The sequence below is a fragment of the Thalassophryne amazonica genome, chromosome 13, assembly GCF_902500255.1.
Source record: "Thalassophryne amazonica chromosome 13, fThaAma1.1, whole genome shotgun sequence".
Classification (NCBI taxonomy): Eukaryota; Metazoa; Chordata; class Actinopteri; order Batrachoidiformes; family Batrachoididae; genus Thalassophryne; species Thalassophryne amazonica.
Genome location: NC_047115.1, coordinates 81,705,013 through 81,726,540, shown reverse-complemented (window position 1 = coordinate 81,726,540; position 21,528 = coordinate 81,705,013). Strand labels below are relative to the sequence as shown.

General features: G+C 42.3%; 1 protein-coding gene across 1 annotated transcript in view; it reads right to left on the bottom strand.

Annotated features, from left to right (window-relative positions):
* Positions 1-21,528, bottom strand: part of LOC117522987 (cilia- and flagella-associated protein 46) — a 316,276-nt gene that overhangs the window by 147,900 nt on the left and 146,848 nt on the right. The window contains exons 31-39 of the mRNA XM_034184405.1: positions 20,296-20,457; positions 19,730-19,878; positions 18,776-18,874; positions 18,630-18,690; positions 13,324-13,476; positions 13,049-13,249; positions 12,843-12,949; positions 11,661-11,843; positions 8,379-8,514 (exon numbers count right to left, since the gene is read on the bottom strand). Coding sequence (XP_034040296.1) covers positions 8,379-8,514; positions 11,661-11,843; positions 12,843-12,949; positions 13,049-13,249; positions 13,324-13,476; positions 18,630-18,690; positions 18,776-18,874; positions 19,730-19,878; positions 20,296-20,457 — 1,251 coding nt within the window. The remainder of the gene's footprint in view (positions 1-8,378; positions 8,515-11,660; positions 11,844-12,842; positions 12,950-13,048; positions 13,250-13,323; positions 13,477-18,629; positions 18,691-18,775; positions 18,875-19,729; positions 19,879-20,295; positions 20,458-21,528) is intronic.

The following is a 21,528-nucleotide window of genomic DNA, read 5'->3' as shown; positions in this document are numbered from 1 at the left end:
TCCAAGCTCTTTCATGGTTGGTGAGCTGTCTAGCTCTTCCATGACCGGCAGACCTGGGATGTCTTTGAGGGCTGTGATTGTGACAATGTTCTGGGTTGTGTAGAGCTCGAGATAGTACTCAGCCCAGTGCTGCAGTTGCCTCCCCTGGTCTGTGATGACTTTGCCTGTCTTTGACTTGAGTGGGGCAGACTTGGAGATAGATGGGCCTGTTGCCTTCTTGATGCCCTCATACATGCCTCTTGCATCCCCAGTGTTGGCAACTGTCTGTATGCTGCTGCAAAGGTTCAGCCAGTATGAGCTGGTGAAGTGCCGGGTGGTTTGCTGTGCTTTTCTCTTGGCAGCTTTGAGGGCTTCTAATGTGGTCGGACTGGTTGCTGCCTTGTAGGCCAGGAGGGCTCTCCCCTTGGCCTCAGTCACAGGCTCCATTTCCTCCCGGTGGGCCTCATATCAGTCTGCATTTTTGGCTTTGAAGGCCGAGTTGTACAGAGTATCTCAGAGGTGGGACCACTTGACATCAATGACACCCTCTTCACCTTCCAGTGTATCTTCAGTGAGTGCTTCTTGCAACTGGCTGATGAACTGCTGCATTTTCTCTGAGCTGCCAACACAGCAGGTGTTGATGTATGGTGACTCTTCTTCTTGAAGTGGTGCAGCTTCCTTGGAGCTACACACACCTTGCTGGTCATGAGGGAGTGTTATGTATCACAGTCTGCACTGTGGTAGCTGCGCGTGAGGCGAATGTTGGTAAGGTCTGCATGCTTGGCGATGACTAGATCCAACTGGTGCCAGTCGCAGGACCGCGGGTGTCTCCAAGACACCTGGTGGATATCCTTGCATTTGAAGAAGGTGTTGGTCATGCATAGGCCATGCTAGCAGCACAGCTCCATCAGTCACTGGCCATTGTTGTTGATGTTGCCCCTTCTGTGGATACCTAGGCAAGTGGGCCAGGCCTTCTGAACAGCAGCCACTCTGGCGTTGAAGTCTCAGAGTAGGTAGAGACCTTCTGTGCTGTGAATCCCAGATATCACTTCATTTAGAGACTTGTAGAACTGGTCTTTTTCCTCTGGGTTGGAGTAGAGGGTTGTAGTGTATGGAATGGCAACGGTGGCTGGGCCTGAAGATGTTGAAAGCCGGATGGCAAAAATTCTCTCACTGCCAGTTGACGGTGACTCAATGCACGCGACCAGGATGTTCTTCACAGCAAAACTGACACCGTGCTGACAGGATTCATCAAAAGACTTCCCTTGCCAAAACAAGGTGTAAGTTGCTTCCTTGATGGTACCGCTATCTGCCAGCCGGTTTCCTGGAGGCAGGCAATATCACCATTTCCCTATCAATGATGGCAAGTTTGCAAGTATCATTTACTTGGTGCAGATCAGCAGAGAGGCCAGGGCACATGGTCCTGATGTTCCAGCTTGCAAAACAAAGAGCTGGAGTCTTTTTTTGTTCTTGTTGTCTGGTGCAGAATTTGTGGCCTGCCTTTTGAGGTTTACTCTAAGCTTCACGCACCCAGTGGAGCAAGCAGGCTATGGTGAAACAGCACCTTACTGGCTGGGGGCTGCCCAGCTTGAGGCGGGCGGTAGTGTCTAATGAGATGCGTTGATTCCTCCCACCATCAGAACCCCTGGCGCTCATTTCCTTTGCCAAACAGATGAGCTTATAACCGGTAAACTCCCACTTTTTGTGTTGTGCTAGCATCTTGCGATGACACTGGAGTGTCCTCTCCAGTGGAGTTACAAAGCCTGGGCAGGCTAATATGGAGGATCCGCTGTTGCCCATGCAGAAGGTTCCCCCCTCTCCATGCTGTCATTGTGGTCCAAAGGAAAGGCAGAAGCCAATGCAGTTTGGCAGTGGCAGTGTTGCAGGAGTTGCTGAGGAGTGCTGAAGTTCAGCAACAGACCACCTTAGGGACTCCAACTCTGGATTGTTCCTTGAGGTTTACTCCCGAAGCCTTGTCCAAGACTGGATATAGCCCCAAGGCAGCAGAGGTTTGCGATCAGAGTTTCCTTCACCTGGATGAACTGCCTTCCTAGGCTGACGAGTTCCATCTACCCAAAGCAACTGATTTTGAGGCACCAGAGACCCACCTCTGCCCCTTTTCCTGTCAGTAGAAGCAGTTCCGCCAAGATTAGAAACTAAGCCACATGAGCAGGCCAGGAGCTGGATTTGGTTGCCAGAGGGTACTTGAGACGCATGCCATATGGGAGTGGGTTTTAGGTAGTGGGAGCTTGTCCCCACTACCACCCCCGGCCGTAACAACCTTAGAACCCAAGGTTGTTACCAGTGTAATCAGCATAAATGCTGATCTTGTGAAGTGCATTCAGAAAGTTGTACAGTATAATTACAAATTTTGAATGCATATATATTAAACTATTCCTACATATTAATTTATTTTAAAATTTATTTAACCAGGTTAGTGCCACTGAGATCAAAATCTCTTTTACAAGGGGGACCTGGACAATTATAAAGTTTCCAATCAGGTTAGATGGATGGATGGATGAATCTATCGATCTATTTGCACGTGAACAGTTTCTATTCAATGCCACCATTTTCCCAATTTTCAAGTGGCAGTCTGCAGGTGTAGGCTCTATAATGTGATCAGAGAAAATGTGCAACTGAGGTGGCATGCAGTCGGGATAATGAGGGAAGCGTGATTATTCATCATGGGACAAAAATCATCATACCTAAAAAAAAACAAAAAAAAAAAACAGGGGAAGGTAGGGGGCATAAATGACCACAGATGATGGTTGTGATTTCCAGTATATGACAGATGTGATCATTTACTGTGGCAGCAGCACCCCCTGCTGAAAATCCAGGTACTGAGTCAAATTTTTACAGAAAACTGAATCTGAAACTCAATTCTACATGGATTTACACCAGGATTGGGAGTTGTCCAAACAATCTCTCTATCACAATTCCATCAAGAAATACATAAAGGCAGAAGCCAGAGCTTTACCAGCCATCTGGGGTACTGAAGCTCTTTGAGGACCTCATCATTATGACAGTTTGTATAACATCTAAATAAAACAGTTTAAGCATGCATGGTGTTTAGTGCCTACGGTAAATGAGACTTTATATTTGGAACACAAAAAAACAATGTGATTCAGGTCTAGATATAGGTCTCATATATACAGTGTCGCTCTCAATGCAGGTGAAATTTATACAGTGCACACATAAAAATAATTTATTACATAGCCAATACTATGGGATCAGATGTGTCATAAACTGAAATTATCTGTCAGTGTAAATTGTGATCAAATAAAAGCAAACATTGGCATTCTATTTTTAGAAAGAACAGGCTAAAGGGTTTTTTTGTTTCATTATTTTCTTTGTCATCATAATTTTGCACTTAGGGTTGCCACAGCAAATTTTAGCTCATTATTTTACTCGTGTGAATCTTAGGAGTGGTTAGCATTTTTGTTAGTGGTTAGCTCGCGCTAGCTTGGCTATACTCTTGAATTTTCTGGAGCACAAAGTACACTACTTTACACTTTACATAAATCCTGCGTGATGCTGGCAGATAGAGTGGCTCTTTTAGAGAGCTGTGTCTGTACGCTAGAACAGCTTCTTAGCTCAGTGGAGTTAGATATTATGGGCACTCCAGACAAGGTTATTGTTGGGCTGGCTAGCATGCCCATTAGCATCAGCCTAAACAGCTTTCGGACTGTGGTTAGGCGTAGGAAGTCATGCAGCGCTTGGTGCCCATTGGGGTACCCCGATCACAATCGCTACTGCAATCTGTGAACCGGTTTTCACCCTTGGATATTCCTGTTGTGAGTTCTTTGACCCCACGGGTGACTTCCACTCCTATCTCCAGACCGAAATGCCGGGCCTTAGTGATAGGGGATTCTATCACCCACAAAGTCAGGTTACAGACACCGGCTGACATTAAATATATTACTGGGGCCAGAGCTCCTGACAGTGTCTCCCATCTTAGGGTGCTGATGCTGCAGAAGGGTAGACAGACAAAGGAATATGACACTAGATACAGTCACAATGTTACTCATGTCGGCGCCAATGATGTCAGGATGAAGCACTCTGAGGTCACAAAAATGGACTTGTGACCTTGCCAGAAAGATGTGTTGGCATCAGTTAATAGTCTCTGGTCCCCTCCACTCCCGGGGTAATGATGAGGTACTTAGCAGGCTGACATCGTTAAAAAAGGTGGCTGGCGCAATTTTGTAGAGAGCAAGGCTTTAGATTTATTGATAACTGGCCTTCATTCTGGGGCCGCTATGGCTAGCTGATGCCGGACGGCCTTCACCCTACTGGGGAAGGTGCCGCCGTCTTGTCTGTGAACATAGATAGAGCTCTACATGGAGGGTAACATTAGGAATTTACAGCACACCATGGAGCAGGTGATCACAGACCCTGCAAAGCTTATGACAAATGTGGGTGTGGAATCCATTAGCTTAGCAGGGAAATTAGTGCAGAAAATCCACTATGGTGATAGTGCAGTTTATATGGTAAGGAGGGAAATTCATCAAGTTGATGACTAAAAAAATCATCCCGATGTCAGGCGCCCCCTGACATCGGGACCAATAAGGGACTAAGGACCTTGCCCAAGGGCCCTTAGTGATTTTCCAGGCAGGCAGGGATTTGAACCCATGATCTTCTGGACTCAAGCCCAACACTTTAACCACTAGACCATCGCCTCCCCTATTATTAGGTTTACAGTTTTGCTGCCATGTTTAGTGGAACAACAACCTTATTTATCACTGCAGCAATGCATCAACTCCTCAACTACGACTGAACTTGAAGCTAGACTGCTTGATATCTTAGCTTTACATTTGAAAAATGTAATAGTTACATTTATAAACAATGTAGGTTAGAAATTGTAAGTTTTACCATTACAGAGGTCAAGAAAGATGTCTTTATTTTATTTTTTATAAAACAATTATTTATGTTAATTGAAGTCAAGAAAGGTTGACTACAAAGTGAGTACTGGCAAAATGGGTTGTCATTTTCAGGTTGAAGTGGCGGGGTGGTGTTGTCGGCAGCTGCTGAAAGTAACTAGTAATCTAACTTATGTAGAAGAATTTTTAGGTCCATATTTGAACTGTGATGAACTATCAAGTGTCCTGATCCGAACTGTATGTCCTCTGGTTGAACTAGCAGGTGTTCAACCCAAAAAAAAGGGCTCTATTAGTCATTCAGTCTGTCAGGGGCTTTCCAAGGCCTTTTAGGTGCTTTCCCGCAGGCCACGTGCGAGGGGCCTCGGGCCAGCTGCACCTGCGGCTGAGGCCACGTGCGGGGGGGCCTCAGGCCAGCTGCACCTGTGGCTGAAGGTCTTTTAAAAAAATCAGTTGTAAATCCTTCACGTTTTAATGGGAGCGTTTGTCACATTGAAATAATGGCCTAACACCTGCTTAGGGTTCACTAGAGGACGCTTCCAATAGAAAACCATGTCTTGGGAATGAAATAAATAAAAAAAGTCGAAGGAGGAGCGATGCCCGCGGGTCTCCAATAAATAGATGAGCACGGTTGTCATATTCAGTCTCTCTAGAGGACTCAGTTTGTCTAAGCTCTGTGTCAAAGGCTTAAATAAACTTAAAAACTCTGTGCATTTTATCTTGCTTAAGGCTGAATTATTCTAAAGTGTTGTGTCCTTTTCTAGCATATCACTTGCAATTAGTTTGTGTTATCTAAAAGAAGACATCCCGAGAAGACTAAAGACGACCAAAAGAGGACCACGACACTTAGTTACTTTTAAAATTAAACAAAATTTTAACTATTAGAGAAAAAATTACTCATAACCATCCCAAAGACGTATCGTTATCTTTGGCTACTTTCAGTGATGCCGGTATTTGGTTAGACTCTTTCTCTCCGATTGATCTGTCTGAGTTATTTTCATTAGTTACTTCATCCAAACCATCAACATGTTTATTAGACCCCATTCCTACCAGGCTGCTCAAGGAAGCCCTACCATTATTTAATGCTTTGATCTTAAATATGATCAATCTATCTTTGTTAGTTGGCTATGTACCACAGGCTTTTAAGGTGGCAGTAATTAAACCATTACTTAAAAAGCCATCACTTGACCCAGCTATCTTAGCTAATTATAGGCCAATCTCCAACCTTCCTTTTCTCTCAAAAATTCTTGAAAGGGTAGTTGTAAAACAGCTAACTGATCATCTGCAGAGGAATGGTCTATTTGAAGAGTTTCAGTCAGGTTTTAGAATTCATCATAGTACAGAAACAGCATTAGTGAAGGTTACAAATGATCTTCTTATGGCCTCGGACAGTGGACTCATCTCTGTGCTTGTTCTGTTAGACCTCAGTGCTGCTTTTGATACTGTTGACCATAAAATTTTATTACAGAGATTAGACCATGCCATAGGTATTAAAGGCACTGCGCTGCGGTGGTTTGAATCATATTTGTCTAATAGATTACAATTTGTTCATGTAAATGGGGAATCTTCTTCACAGACTAAAGTTAATTATGGAGTTCCTCAAGGTTCTGTGCTAGGACCAATTTTATTCACTTTATACATGCTTCCCTTAGGCAGTATTATTAGACGGTATTGCTTAAATTTTCATTGTTACGCAGATGATACCCAGCTTTATCTATCCATGAAGCCAGAGGACACACACCAATTAGCTAAACTGCAGGATTGTCTTACAGACATAAAGACATGGATGACCTCTAATTTCCTGCTTTTAAACTCAGATAAAACTGAAGTTATTGTACTTGGCCCCACAAATCTTAGAAACATGGTGTCTAACCAGATCCTTACTCTGGATGGCATTACCCTGACCTCTAGTAATACTGTGAGAAATCTTGGAGTCATTTTTGATCAGGATATGTCATTCAAAGCGCATATTAAACAAATATGTAGGACTGCTTTTTTGCATTTACGCAATATCTCTAAAATTAGAAAGGTCTTGTCTCAGAGTGATGCTGAAAAACTAATTCATGCATTTATTTCCTCTAGGCTGGACTATTGTAATTCATTATTATCAGGTTGTCCTAAAAGTTCCCTAAAAAGCCTTCAGTTAATTCAAAATGCTGCAGCTAGAGTACTGACGGGGACTAGAAGGAGAGAGCATATCTCACCCATATTGGCCTCTCTTCATTGGCTTCCTGTTAATTCTAGAATAGAATTTAAAATTCTTCTTCTTACTTATAAGGTTTTGAATAATCAGGTCCCATCTTATCTTAGGGACCTCGTAGTACCATATCACCCCAATAGAGCGCTTCGCTCTCAGACTGCAGGCTTACTTGTAGTTCCTAGGGTTTGTAAGAGTAGAATGGGAGGCAGAGCCTTCAGCTTTCAGGCTCCTCTCCTGTGGAACCAGCTCCCAATTCAGATCAGGGAGACAGACACCCTCTCTACTTTTAAGATTAGGCTTAAAACTTTCCTTTTTGCTAAAGCTTATAGTTAGGGCTGGATCAGGTGACCCTGAACCATCCCTTAGTTATGCTGCTATAGACGTAGACTGCTGGGGGGTTCCCATGATGCACTGTTTCTTTCTCTTTTTGCTCTGTATGCACCACTCTGCATTTAATCATTAGTGATCGATCTCTGCTCCCCTCCACAGCATGTCTTTTTCCTGGTTCTCTCCCTCAGCCCCAACCAGTCCCAGCAGAAGACTGCCCCTCCCTGAGCCTGGTTCTGCTGGAGGTTTCTTCCTGTTAAAAGGGAGTTTTTCCTTCCCACTGTAGCCAAGTGCTTGCTCACAGGGGGTCGTTTTGACCGTTGGGGTTTTACATAATTATTGTATGGCCTTGCCTTACAATATAAAGCGCCTTGGGGCAACTGTTTGTTGTGATTTGGCGCTATATAAAAAAAATTGATTGATTGATTGATTAATTCTTCAAGGAGTAATCAGTAACTGGATTACTTTTTCAAAGTAACTGTGGCAACACTGCTCATCGTACACCAAATATCGATGCCCTGATTGGTTGTACAGTACTGTTTGAATGTGTCCCACCACTGGTAACGCTTCTTTTGAAATCGATAGGGAACTGATAACTCCCAGAGTAATTCTTTGCAGGACTAGTTTATGTCAGATGAGTAAAAAGTACAATATTACATTGAAGCTCACCAACTGTATTTTATATCTATTTCATTAGAGATTCAATGTCAAAAACATTTTAGTAGACAAAAAAGAAAGAAAATCCTCACACCGGTAGAGCTCCCAAAATCTTTAATTGACCACAAAAGCAACGTTTCGACCCTGAGGTCTTCTTCGGGCAACTGTGACTGTGATTTTCTTTCTTTTTTGTCTACTATTGTTTTTTATCCCGCACCTGGCCTAATCATGATTGGATGTGCGTACAACTACTATTTTTTACAAAAACATTTTAGAAGCCATAAGTATGTGAAAGATATATATTTTTTATGAACATACTTGTACTTTTTTTTTCATTTTACCTGTTCTGGAGAGAGGAGATTCTGCACATTCAGTACCACAAGTTCTTGCACCATGACAGCTTGCTGTATTTGGTAGAAAGCATCAAGCAAGAAGCGCTGTTTCCCATCTCTATCAGTTGCATATTTGGCTAGGATTCTGCACAAAAAGATTATGCCCAAGACGGAGACAATAAAATATGTCATCGTGAAGCATCATAAACAAAAATCACAATGAACTATATAAGGTAGTGAATGAGTCAAGGGGAGGTTAATTGGTAATTTGAAAACATTGTTTGCTTGACTTTTTTAAAATTATACATTTTGAAGGTCTATGTAATTTACAGAATGTTGTATCTGTAAATACAGAAAAAAAACAGCTGTATTTTGAATATAAGTGACTCAAGGTTCAATCATAATTTTAACTGCCTTCTTCTTACAAAACTAGAGCTAAAAGCTATTCAGCATATTCCTTTTGACTTTAAAATAATCTTTATTGATATGGCACTCTCACATGTGCAACATAACGCCTGTGTTTGTACAGTATGTGATCCATGCCCATGTATGCCTATTTTGCTTGCTCTGAGCCCATGATCCAAATATCTAACAAGGACTAAAAGGAAAGGAAGGCTGAACTACGTTGTAAAAGGATGAATAAATGCAACAGTTTTGACCGTGTAGAATGCTTGGTCTCCAAAGTAAAGGTCAAATAAGCTCAAAGTCCAAAGGATTCTATCACACGTTAACCCTTATTGTGATAACTAAGCATGCCACATGGTGCAAACAATTTCTTTTTAAAACCCTATTAGTTCAACCAATAATTTGTACCACTTGTTTATTTTCACCAAAATCGGAGCAAATTCGACTTTTTACTCCTGTACAAACTGAAATGGAGCTTTTTCACCATTGCTGTTTCTACCCCATAACTCCAAAACATTCAGTCATAATTAGTTCAAACTATACCTTTTTAAAATTATTATGATCAAACAAATAATGTGGTAAAATTTTCAATATGATTGGAGCATTTTAAAATTTTCACCTCTGTGTAATTCTTCATTGACCCCTACCCGACTACAACTACCACCTTGGGATAGCCATCACAAGGTGGTAGTTGTGTGGGACATGGTACACTGAGGCTGCATTGTAAACGTCATTTAGTCCCCTTAAGTGATACTGAAAACCTACTTGGTCCATGGACTAATACACATATAAGGGTTGTGGGATGGTCGGTGAAGGTTTAGAGTTGCCTGGTCAGAGACTGCAGGGGGCTGTGCTCTACTCCTACCTTTGACCAGAGGGCTGAGGGTACCTGGGGTCTGAGGGGAGTTCTCAGGGCATATATCTGGGGGTTTCGTACCATTGTGTCTTGTGGTTCACTCCATGAGGTAGCTGCCCACAGTGCAGGCATGGACTCACAATGGGGTGTCGTCTGGTGGTCCTGCTATTGTCTTAGGACATACGTTCGCAGGGGTGGGGCTTTCCCTGTAGACTCCGGTGCAGAACTTTGACAATGGGATGTGCGGCAGTGCTCAGAGGTGCTACTAGCTCATGCCCCAGTGGGTTGGGCTGTAGTTCACTCTCTATGGGGTTTCAGACCTGGTGTTTCAACTGGGAGTCTGTGGCCTATGTCTTCCGCTAGTGGCGAGTTTTGCTGAGTGCACCCTCTAGTGTGGTGGCTGGTCTGTTGTCTTACTCCTCATGTCCTGGTGACAGTGCATGTCCCCTCCCATGGTGGCAGTTGTGTTCTGTACCCTGTCATGTTTGCCATGGCTGCTGATGCAGCAGCTAACAATCATTCACATGATCTCATTCCTTCTTGCATCTACCATGCTCTGCACATGGATTCATAGCGTTTCTACACAAAAACACACAAGTCTAACCTACAGTCAATAAATACAGTCATGAACACATGAAAAAAATGCTATGATTAATGCTCTCATCATGATCACCTATTAAATGGTAAATGGACTGCATTTATATAGCGCTTTTCCATCTGCATCAGATGCTCAAAGCGCTTTACAATAATGCCTCACATTCACCCCGATGTCAGGGTGCTGCCATACAAGGCGCTCACTACACACCGGGAGCAATAGGGGAATAAGGGGATTAACCTTGCCCAAGCGCCCTTAGTGATTTTCCAGTCAGGCGGGGATTTGAACCGAGGATCTTCTGGTCTCAAGCCCAACCATCACCTCCCCCTATTATCTATTTTTTTGTTGTTATTGACACTTTCATTAGGGTTCTTTTGTGTGTTATTCCTTCAGTTCATGGGAAAAATGAGGCACAAATTTCATATAGCCCTACCATTAAGAATATATTCGTAATGATATGAACCAGCTGTGACTCATACTACAGTGACACAGACAAGAGAACAAAAACAAGCCTGTGTTTATTCTGTATGAACTTGCAAAAAATAACGATAACTTGTGTGTTGCAAGTAATTGTCCAGGTCTCAGTGGAGTCATAACAGATGTGAAACAAACATGCTGACAAAATGTAAAGTATTTGCATCTTACAGCAACAACTCATTATATATGCAAATTGCAGTGCTTCAAGTTGTGTGTGTTTGTTTTTAAGAACATTATACACTGAATGCCAAAGTCTGGCTGAGCAACAGCATTTGCAATAGTTTTGACAGCATGTCATTTTAGGGTGAAGTATGAAGTGTTCTGGCAGTTGTAGTGCAGTTTGCATAAAGGCTTAACTGATGTGCTCAGATGTAAAATTTAAACAGTGTGCAAAGTTTGGCAAAATTGGACAAGATATTGATACAAGTGTAAAAAAGTTGTAAAATGTAACAATTTACACTTACCATGGTGTAATATGGTAAGTGTAAATTGTAAAAGCTACAGCACAGCATTTAATTGATGCTGTGCTGCAGAGATTTGTTTTCACTGTTAAAAGCATACATTTAGAAATTTAAAATAAGAAAATAAATTCTTCTTTGAATTTTCAAAGATTTGAATGTGTAAAGGTTCAAGTGGCACCAAAAAAAACAAACCAAATTTTTAAAAAAAGAACAACAAGAAACACAAAGACAATGCATCCGTTTAGCTATTCAACTGAGTCTACTTTTTGGTTCTCCAAGATATTTTTCAGATGACTCATTTTCTCAAAAACAGGAATGATATGGTCATGGAAGCTCATGCCCAACACAACGGGTTAAGACACCTTTATGAAACTATTCATTCCACAAAGGGGGCTCATTCCTTCATCTTGTAAACAACTTCCTGTAAGATATTATAATAAAGTTTATTCTCTGAAACTTTTATCATTGGGCACTGGCATAAATTGTGAATGACTAACCTCAGTCCGTGCGCATATTCAGCATGGGCTTCTGCTGCCTGTTCTCTATAATTGAGTTTAGTGAAGCCACTGGCACATTCTTTAAGTGTATCACAAGCAGCTGTTAGCCTCTGTACATCCACCAAAGAGAGCTTCTCACCAGATTCTTGACTCCCAATGACACGGATACATTCCAGTGCACCTCTAGAAGACAGAACAACATATCGCATGGGTAACGCAGGAAGTCAAAGCTGTCCTCAACAGGAAGAAGGCCGCCTTCAGAAGAAGAGACATGAAGTCAGCACAGCAGGAGGTGAAACACTGCGAGGGAAGCAAAGGACAGCTACAGCCCCTTTCACACCGGGCCCACTTTGAGTTGCTTCATGTGGCGTCATGACGACGCAGGGATGTCTGTGTCAGGTGCACGCAGCAGGGGGGGCAGAGAGGAAGTGAGGACACAGCCTGCAGGTCCTCTCGACAGAGGAATCAGAGTGCACAGTCTGGCTGAGACCAAGCTTTACTAAATTATAAATAACTTTTTAATGATATGAGATAGAAACTTACTTTTTTTGCTCAAAACTTAACTCTGCCCACTGTCTTTGTACTCCTCATAGAACTGTGAGATGACGTGAGCAATGTGAGTGTCCAATCGGAATTGTTCACCGTCACATGGTTTTCCAAAATCCAATCGTAGGGCAGATTCACCTCACGTGACACACCAAAGATTGTTTTTAGGAGTTATGTGTTACTAGTTGCCCGTTTGAATAGCCCCCTGGCTGCTCCAATGCGCCCTGCGCCATTACGCACAGCGAAATTGAAAGTGAGCAGATGGAGCAGATGGAGACTCTCTCATACAATCTCATGTGCTCAAACAATGTGTGAGAGGCCAATCTATCGTAGGGCCACATACAGACAGACAGTCATTCACACTCACACAAACACCGATGGTCAGTTATAAAAGTTTCCATTTCACGTAACCTGCATGTCTTCAAAAGTGGGAGGGAAGTCGGAGCACCTAGAGGAAACCCATGTGAATATGGGCAGAACATGCAAACTCCACACACTAACCACTAAGCCACTGTGTCGCTCATCTTTGGATTATGTGAAAGAAAATTTTATGAAAGAGAGAGATCTACAGGTCAGGAAAACTGCAAAATAAATCAATAAATAAATTACAGGTGTAAGCATGGTGTTTGGTTTTACCTCATCTCCAATGACATGACTAAGAATGTGAATTCTGGGACTCGGTTTATCTGCTGTTCCAGAACCAGTTTCAAGGTTTCACAGCCTTGTTTGATAACCTGATCAGTCTATAAAAGAAAACAACCACAGGAGGAAAACTAGTGATCATTACAAAAACAACTTAAAATGCTGTACACAGACTTTTAAGAAAAGTTGCTCTTGCATACCTCGATTTGTAGAACATGGTGTCTCTGGCCTACCACAGATCGAACCTTGGTGAGAGTGAACTGATACCAAAACTGCTCATCGCCACATAATTCTTGAGCCTTGTCAAGCAGAGTGAGAGCTTGTGCATGCTTTTTCTCATCACAAGCCAGAATAGCTAGACTGAGCAAACACCTTGCGAGGCTTATGTGGTCTCCCAGTTCCTACATATTGAATAGAAAGTATTACATCAGCAGAACAAATTCAAACATGAAAGCTAAGTTTTGACCACACCTACCGTTGCCACCAGGTGGGCCTCTGCCAGGAGGTTTCTGGCAGCTTGATAGAGCCCCATACTGAGGCAAACTTCAGCTTTTTCCACCCAAATTTCCTGAGTGTACACATCTGTATTGTGTTGTTGAAATCTGACCTTTACATCCAACACAGCTGCCTAAAAAACCCACCAAAGTTACTGTCAATTCACATTTATCTGAACTTATTCAATGTGTAAACAGATATTGATATACATAAAACAAAGTGTGACTTTTGCGTGTTGTAACACAGAATTTCACTGTTTCCAAGCAACTCACCCAAAAACACTAAAAATATCTGGAACAATGTAAAAAGTGGCAACCGCGTACTTTCATGTACATGTGGGTGCAGAAAAATATGCATCCTCGCTCTGTGGGTACTCACTGAACACAAGCACAAGTTTTGGCAGTGGTTCCTTGAAACCGATGTTGATTTGATTCAGCTGACTGGGCTGCTCTGTGACACATACTGTGAATTTGTGGGATGCCCAAGACGTTGCTAGACATCATGGTCAGATGAAAGTGAGCATGCTATGTGCAGTGTTGGAAGAAACTGATTTTTTTCGTGTTAAAACTGCTGTTGGCCAGGGCTGTGTTCAGGCTCCTACAGTCTTCAGTATCTGCATGGATTAAGTGTTCGGGAGGGTTGTAGAAATCAGCAGCTTAAGTGCCTTTGCCAGTGAGGATTTTGCTGATCTAATGCTATGATATTTGTGGAATCAATGGATACCTTGATTGCAGAACTTGAGAAGCTGAGCAATGAGTTTCTGGGTTTGTGACTGTCCTGGATCAAGACTAAGATACAGTACATCCTAAAAGTACTCACAGTGCTTCACGTTCTTCACATTTTGTTATGTTACAGCCTTATTCCAAAATGGAGTAAATTTATTTATTTATTTATTTATTGTTGTATTTTTGCCAATTTATTAAAAATAAAAAACTAAGAAACCACATGGACATAAGTCTTCACACCCTTTGCTCAATACTTTTTTGATGCATGTTTGACAGCAATTACAGCCTCAAGTCTTCTTGAATATGATGACACAAGCTTGGTGCACCTATCTTTGGGCAGTTTTGTGCATTCCTCTTTGCAGCACCTCTCAAGTTCCATCAGGTGGATGGAGAGCTTTGGTGCACAGCCATTTTCAGATCTCTCCAGAGATGTTCAACAGGATTCAGGACTGGTCTCTGGCTGGGCCACTCAAGGATATTCACAGAGTTGTTCTGAAGCCACTCCTTTGATATCTTGGTTGTGAACCATCACCCCAGTTTGAGGTCAAGAGTGCTCTTGAGCAGATTTTCACTTAGGATATATCTGTACATTGCTGCATTCATTTTTCCCTCAATCCTAACTAGTCTCCCAGTTCCTGCTGCTCAAAAACATCCCCACAGCATGATGCTGCCACTGACATTCTTCACTGTAGGGATGGTGCCTGGTTACCTCCAACCATGATGCCTGGCAGTCATGCCAAAGAATTCAATCTTTGTCTCATCAGACCAGAGAACTTTGTTTCTGATGGTCTAAGAGTTCTTCAGGCAGATTTTGGCAAACTCCAGGTGGGCTGCCATGTGCCTTTTACTAAGGAGTGGCTTATGTCTGGTGTCTCTACCATACAGGCCTGATTGGTGGATTGCTGCAGAGATAGCTGTCCTTCTGGAAGGTTCTCCTCTCCACAGAAGAATGCTGAACCCAAATGACACTCAAAGAACCTGAATGACACCTCCCTGACTAAGGTCCTTCTCCCCCGATCGCTCAGTTTAGATGGGCAGCCAGCTCTATGAGGAGTCCTGGTGGATACAAGCTTCTTCCATTTATGGATGATGGAGGCCACTGTGTACATTGGGGCCTTCAAAGTAGCAGAAATGATTCTGTACCCTTCCTCAGATTTGTGTCTCGAGACAATGCTGTCTCAGACGTCTACAGGCAATTCCTTTGACTTCATGCTTGTGCTCTGACATGCACTGTCAACTATGAGACCTTATACAACCCCAATTCCAGTATTTGCTCATTTTGAAATGATGCCTGCAACACATTTCAATAAAGTTGGGTTAGGGCAACAAAAGACTGGGAAAGTTGATGAATGCTCAAAGAAAACCTAATTGGAAACAGGTGAGAGTCATGATTGGGTATAAAAGGAGCATCCCCAAAAGGCTCAGCCATTCACAAGCAAAGATGGGGTGAGGATCACCACTTTGTGAACAACTGTGTGAAAAAATAGTTCAACAGTTTAAGAACAATGTTTCTCAACGTTCAATTGCAAGGAATTTAGGGATTCCATCATCTACAGTCAATAATATTATCAGAAAATTCAAAGAATCTGGATAACTTTCAACATGTAAGAGGCAAGGCCAAAAACCAACACAGAATGCCCGTGACCTTCAGAAAAACATTGTTAGTTAACAGTTCGTCGTTCAATCTACAAGTCTGAGTTAAAACTCTACCATGCAAAGCAAAAGCGATAGATACATCAACAACTTCCAGAAACGCAACTGCCTTCTCTGGCACTGAGCTCATGTGAAATGGATGGATGCAAAGTGGAAAAGTGTGCTGTGGTTTGATGAGTCCATGTTTCAAATTGTTTTTGGAAATCATGGACATTTCAGTGCAAAGTTCAAAAGCCAGCATCTGTGATGGTATGATGGTGTGTTAGTGCCCATGGCATGGGTAACTTACAAATCTGTGATGACACAATCAATGCTGAAAGGAATATCCAGGTTTTGGAGCAACACATGCTGCCATCCAAGCAACATCTTTTTCAGGGACATCCCTGCAAGACAATGCCAAGCCACATTCTGCACGTGTTACAACAGCGTGGTTTCATAGTAAAAGAGTGTGGGTACTAGACTGGCCTGCCAGTAGTCCAGACCTGTCGCCCACTGAAAATGTGTGGCGCATTATGAAGCACAAAATAAGACAACGGAGACCCCGGACTGTTGAACAACTGAAGTCATCCATCAAGCAAGAATGGGAAAGAATTTCATCTACAAAGCTTTAATAATTAGTGTCCTCAGTTCCCAAATGCTTATTGAGTGTTGTTCGAAGGAAAGGTGATGTAACACAGTGGTAAACATACCACTGTCCCAGCTTTTTTGAAACAGGTTGCAGACATCCATTACAAAATGAGCAAGCATTTGCACAAAAACAATCAAGTTTATCAGTTCGAACATTAAATATCTTGTTGTTGTGGTGTATTCAGTTGAATATAGGTTGAAGAGGATTTGCAAATCATTGTATTCTGTTTTTATTTACATTTTACACAACGTCCCAACTTCATTGGAATTGGGGTTGTATGTAGACAGGTGTGGACTCCAATTAAGCTGCAGAAACATCTCAACGATGGTCAGTAGAAACATGATGCACCTGAGCTCAATTTGAGCTTCATGGCAAAGGCTGTGAATACTAAACATGTGATTTCTTGGTTAGTTTGTTTGCTTTTTTTAATAAATTTTAAAAAATCTTAAAAAAAACCCTTTTCACATTGAAATTATGGGGTACTGTGTGTAGAATTTGGAGGAAAAAAAGAATTTAATCCATTTTGGAATAAGACTGTAACATAAAAAAAATGTGGAAAAAGTGAAGCGCTGTAAATACTTTCCAGATGCACTGTACAGGCTTTAAGTGACTTCTGAATTCATGAAGTCACTGGCCAGAAGTGTTTGGTGATGCTGATATGTTTGCAGGAGAATGAAGGTCACAGTCTTTAGGGTCCTGGTGCTACCTGTCTTACTGTATGGTTGTGAGACTTGGATGCTAACCGCAGACCAAAGACAATAATGAGATGTCCTTAGTACTAGGTATGTTTAAAGGATCCTTGAGTATTGCTGGAATACTTTGTGTCAAATAACCAGTTACTTTGAGAAACTCAGATGAGTAGTATCACTTGTGATACTAAAATTCAGCTTCTTTTGACCATGTGGCACATTTCTCTGGGCATGATGAAGCACACAGTGTTGAGGACTCCAGTGGCTAAAGAAAGCCAGATTCGACCCACTTTTCAACAGGCTGTGGCAGATAGATGGTCACTTGTCTGTCTGGGTGGTTGCCATTCTTTACCATTTACTGTTGCCATTCAATCCAGGTTGGCAACCAAAATAATTTCAGTTATACACAAGGTATACATTTATTCATCCATTTTCTGCACCTGCTTACTTTAATTAAGGGTCACGGCAGGCTGGAGCCTATCCTACCAATCATAACATGTGAGGCAGGGTTCACCCTGGAGAGGATGCCGGTCTATTGCAGGACCACATATAGGCAGACACACAAACCTACAGTCAATTTAAAGATTCCAATCACCTAACATGCATGACTTTGGATGTGGAACGAAGCCGGAACACCCGGAGGCAGCTCACGCAAACACGGGGAGAACATGCAAAATCTACACAGAAAGGCTCCAGGGGGGAAGCGATCCCACAATCAGTTAAGGGAGGTGATGATCTCGTGGTTAAGGCGTTGGGCTTGAGACCAGAAGATCCTCGGTTCAAATCCCAGCCTGACTCGGAAATCACTAAGGGCCCTTGGGCAAGGTCCTTAATCCCCTATTGGTCCCGATGTCAGGGGGTGCCTTGTATGGCAGCCCCCTGACATCGGCGTGAATGTGAGGCATTATTTGTAAAGCGCTTTGAGCATCTCATGCAGATGGAAAAGTGCTATATAAATGCAGTCCATTTACAATTTAAAATCATCTTTCTGTGAGGCCACAGTGCTAACCACTAAGCCACTTTGCTAATTTCATCAATAAAGTTGTGCAAATCATAAAACTAAGAGTAAATCAGCAAAAGAAGCAGTTCATTGTCCTCTCAATGTCAATAAAAACACATGTTCAACTGAAGCTATGCTTGGGGCCCAATTTTCCTGGAAGCACAAGGAACAAGTCCAGACAATTATGTATTTTCATGTGACTACAACCTGTTTTTTGCATCACTTTTGTGTTTCATTGCAGATCAGAGCCACATCACAAAAGTGGGAGCAGAGGCACAATTAAGTGAGAGTGTAACTGAAATGAGGCAGGAACATAAGGCAAGTTTATGATTGTGTGGGGTTGTGTACACAGCTGGAGGTCTGCCAGCCATCCAGGGAATAGATGAAATATGTTCAAAATAGCTACAAGCATTACAGACAAAACCTTTCATGTTTTACATGAAGAACATAATGATGTGGAAAAATGTTGTGAATATAATACATACAGGGTACTACATTATTATAAAATGACCCGAAGGACCGTAAGTGCAGTTTACATAGAAGGACATAAGTAAAAGAAAATCTCATTCATTGTATGAGAAACAGCCTGACCTGATTGAAGGTCATATAATGACATGTCCTTTCCTGTGACAGAGCTATGGCTTTACGGCACCTGGAGTGATGAACACAACATAATCATGGTAATTAACGAACACGTTCTGTACAAACATTAGCTGTTTGTATATGTGAGGACATACTCCATTTGTTCTTGTTCATTGATGCTGCTGATATTCAGGAGCTTTTGATAAAAGGGAGAGTGTGTTTCCATTCCCAGCTGACAACAGGTCTTCACAATTCTGATTAGTAGAAGACAAGGCCAAGCAAAGAAATGTCAGAAGTATTTCTCAGTTTCAAGTTACTTTCATTTATATAGTGCCAAATCACAGCAAAGTTGCCTCTAGGCGTTTCACACAAGTAATGTCTTACCTTACCAACCTCCAGAGCAAGCACACAGGCGACAGTGGTAAAGAAAACTCCCTCTGATTTGAGGAAGAAATCTCAAGCAGACCAGACTTAAAGAGGTGACCCTCTGCTTGGGCCATGCCACAGACACAACTGACAAAACAATTTACAAAACGAATATAAAGGAAATTTTGCTGGTGCACAGGACTGGAGGGTTGCAGAAGTAGACACCACACCCATCTCTGGATGAAGCTGCACCTCAAACAGAGAGAAAAAAACAGAATCAGCCATCAGAAAGACAACAAATACAGTATCATTTGTCAGCATTAAGCAACAAGAAAAACAGACGAAACACTAAAGTGATCGTTGGCCACTAACCCTAAGCTTCACTAAAAGACCCATTGACCCCGCAGCCTGCTCGTTTTCCTAATAAAATTAATTTAAAAGGGTAAAAACATAGTAACATACTATGCCAGTATACTAGCCATACGAAAGGGAAAATAAGTCCGTCTTATTTCTGAAAGTTATATTCTGGCCAAAGTCATACGAAGAAAATATTCTGCATCATGCATTATTATTAGACTAGTCCCAATTCTTACCCTTTGGAAAACCAAGTACTGGCTGTTCATTTGTTGACCATGATTTTTGATAAACACCATTGTCTTGGCAAAGATCTGAGTTTAGAGCTTAACTTTCAGCACAAGGAGATGCTGACATTAGAAAAATTCTGATCATGTAAGTGTTTTTACCGAAGTCGGTACAGGTCCGAGAAGCACCTCCTACCCAAAAGGTCACAAGAAATGGTCTCAGCTAGGTGCAGTATCGGCAGGGTCAGGTGGCTGAGTGACAGTGAGTGGAGTTCGCTTGTCAGCAGGTTGAGATAAAACAGGGTTTGAGTCTACACCCCATCAAACACAGGTACATATAAGGAGCAGAAGAAAAAATAAATAGTAAGGGATTCAGCATATTTATATTAGCCTGTATTTATAATACATGTTTGTGTGATTTAGTTATAAACAGAAAAGAATCAGAAAAAATTGGTTCATTATTACAAATTGGTTCATTATTATATCCAGTTTGGTGCATTTGCTGCATCATCATTTCATCATGATCATCAATGTCCAAACTCATAGAACCACCTCTGTCACAATCCCACTTCAAACCACATGGATGGACCATGAGTGAATGTCAATGCAATGCTAACTTAGTGCTTTGAGCTGGTGAGGCTATAATTTTACCCAGTCCAACTTGGGCTGACAATTAAATACAAATCACAGCATGTATCACATATAAGGAAACAGAAACATAGCCTTACCTGTTTAGCAATGCTGTGTGCATTGACACAGAATGGACTGCTGCTGGTTCTGAATATCTGGCGGACTTGGTCAGGGCAAATATATTGAGCCCAGTCCTTTGGGGTGGAAGGGAATGGCTGATCCAACACATCATGCTTGGATTTTTCTTCAACAAATACAGCCTGGTTTCCAAGATGATAAAAGCACCAAGACATGTTGCTATTATCTACAATGTGTAATGTGGTACTATACGAGGTCTGTTAGAAAAGAATTGTACCTTTTTATTTTTTTCAAAAACTATATGGATTTGATTCATATGTTTTTACGTCAGCCAAGCTTGAACCTTTGTGCGCATGCGTGAGTTTTTCCAAGCCTGTCGGTTGCGTCATTCGCCTGTGAGCAGGCTTTGAGTGAGCACTGCTCCACCCCTCTCGTCGTTGTTTCATTGCGAGGAAATGGCGGAATGATTTGGGCTTTTTTTCCATCAGAATTTTTTTCAGAAACATCAGCCATTTTCCGACAGATTTCACTTTTTAACAAGAGATTTTGTCATGGAAAGCCGTGCGGAGGCTTCGCGTGTCACGACCGATTCGCTGATGAAGCGAGACAAAGGAACACCTCCGTTTCGGAGTGTTAGAGGACAAGTTGGGACAAGCCTATCTCGGCTTTCAGTGCTTACCAGTCGAGTGAGTATAAGAGAAATTGTGGAGAGCTGGGCATGTCCCAACTTGTCCTCTAACACTCCGAAACGGAGGTGTTCCTTTGTCTCGCTTCATCAGCGAATCGGTCGTGACACGCGAAGCCTCCGCACGGCTTTCCATGACAAAATCGCTTGTTAAAAGTGAAATGTGCCGGAAAATGGCTGATGTCCAGCTCTTGTGATAACCAGAGAAATTGCACACGACGGTCCCGGCTCCACACAGCGATCCGTTTAGAAATTATGTGGTGGTTTCTGCCTCTCGATGGCGGCTCGGAGCATGGCGTGCCATGCGCCATTGTGAGCCGTCCTTAAAGCTGTAGTAACACTCCTTATTCTCTGTGAAGCCCATAAAATTTTCACCGAAAGCCAGATAAATTTTTCGAATGTTTTCCAGCTGCCTGTCTCTACAGTTTCTGAAAAAATTCTGATGGAAAAAAGCCCAATCATTCCGCCATTTCCTCGCAATGAAACGACGACGAGAGGGGTGGAGCACTGCTCACTCAAAGCCTGCCCACAGGCGAATGACGCAACCGACAGGCATGGAAAAACTCAC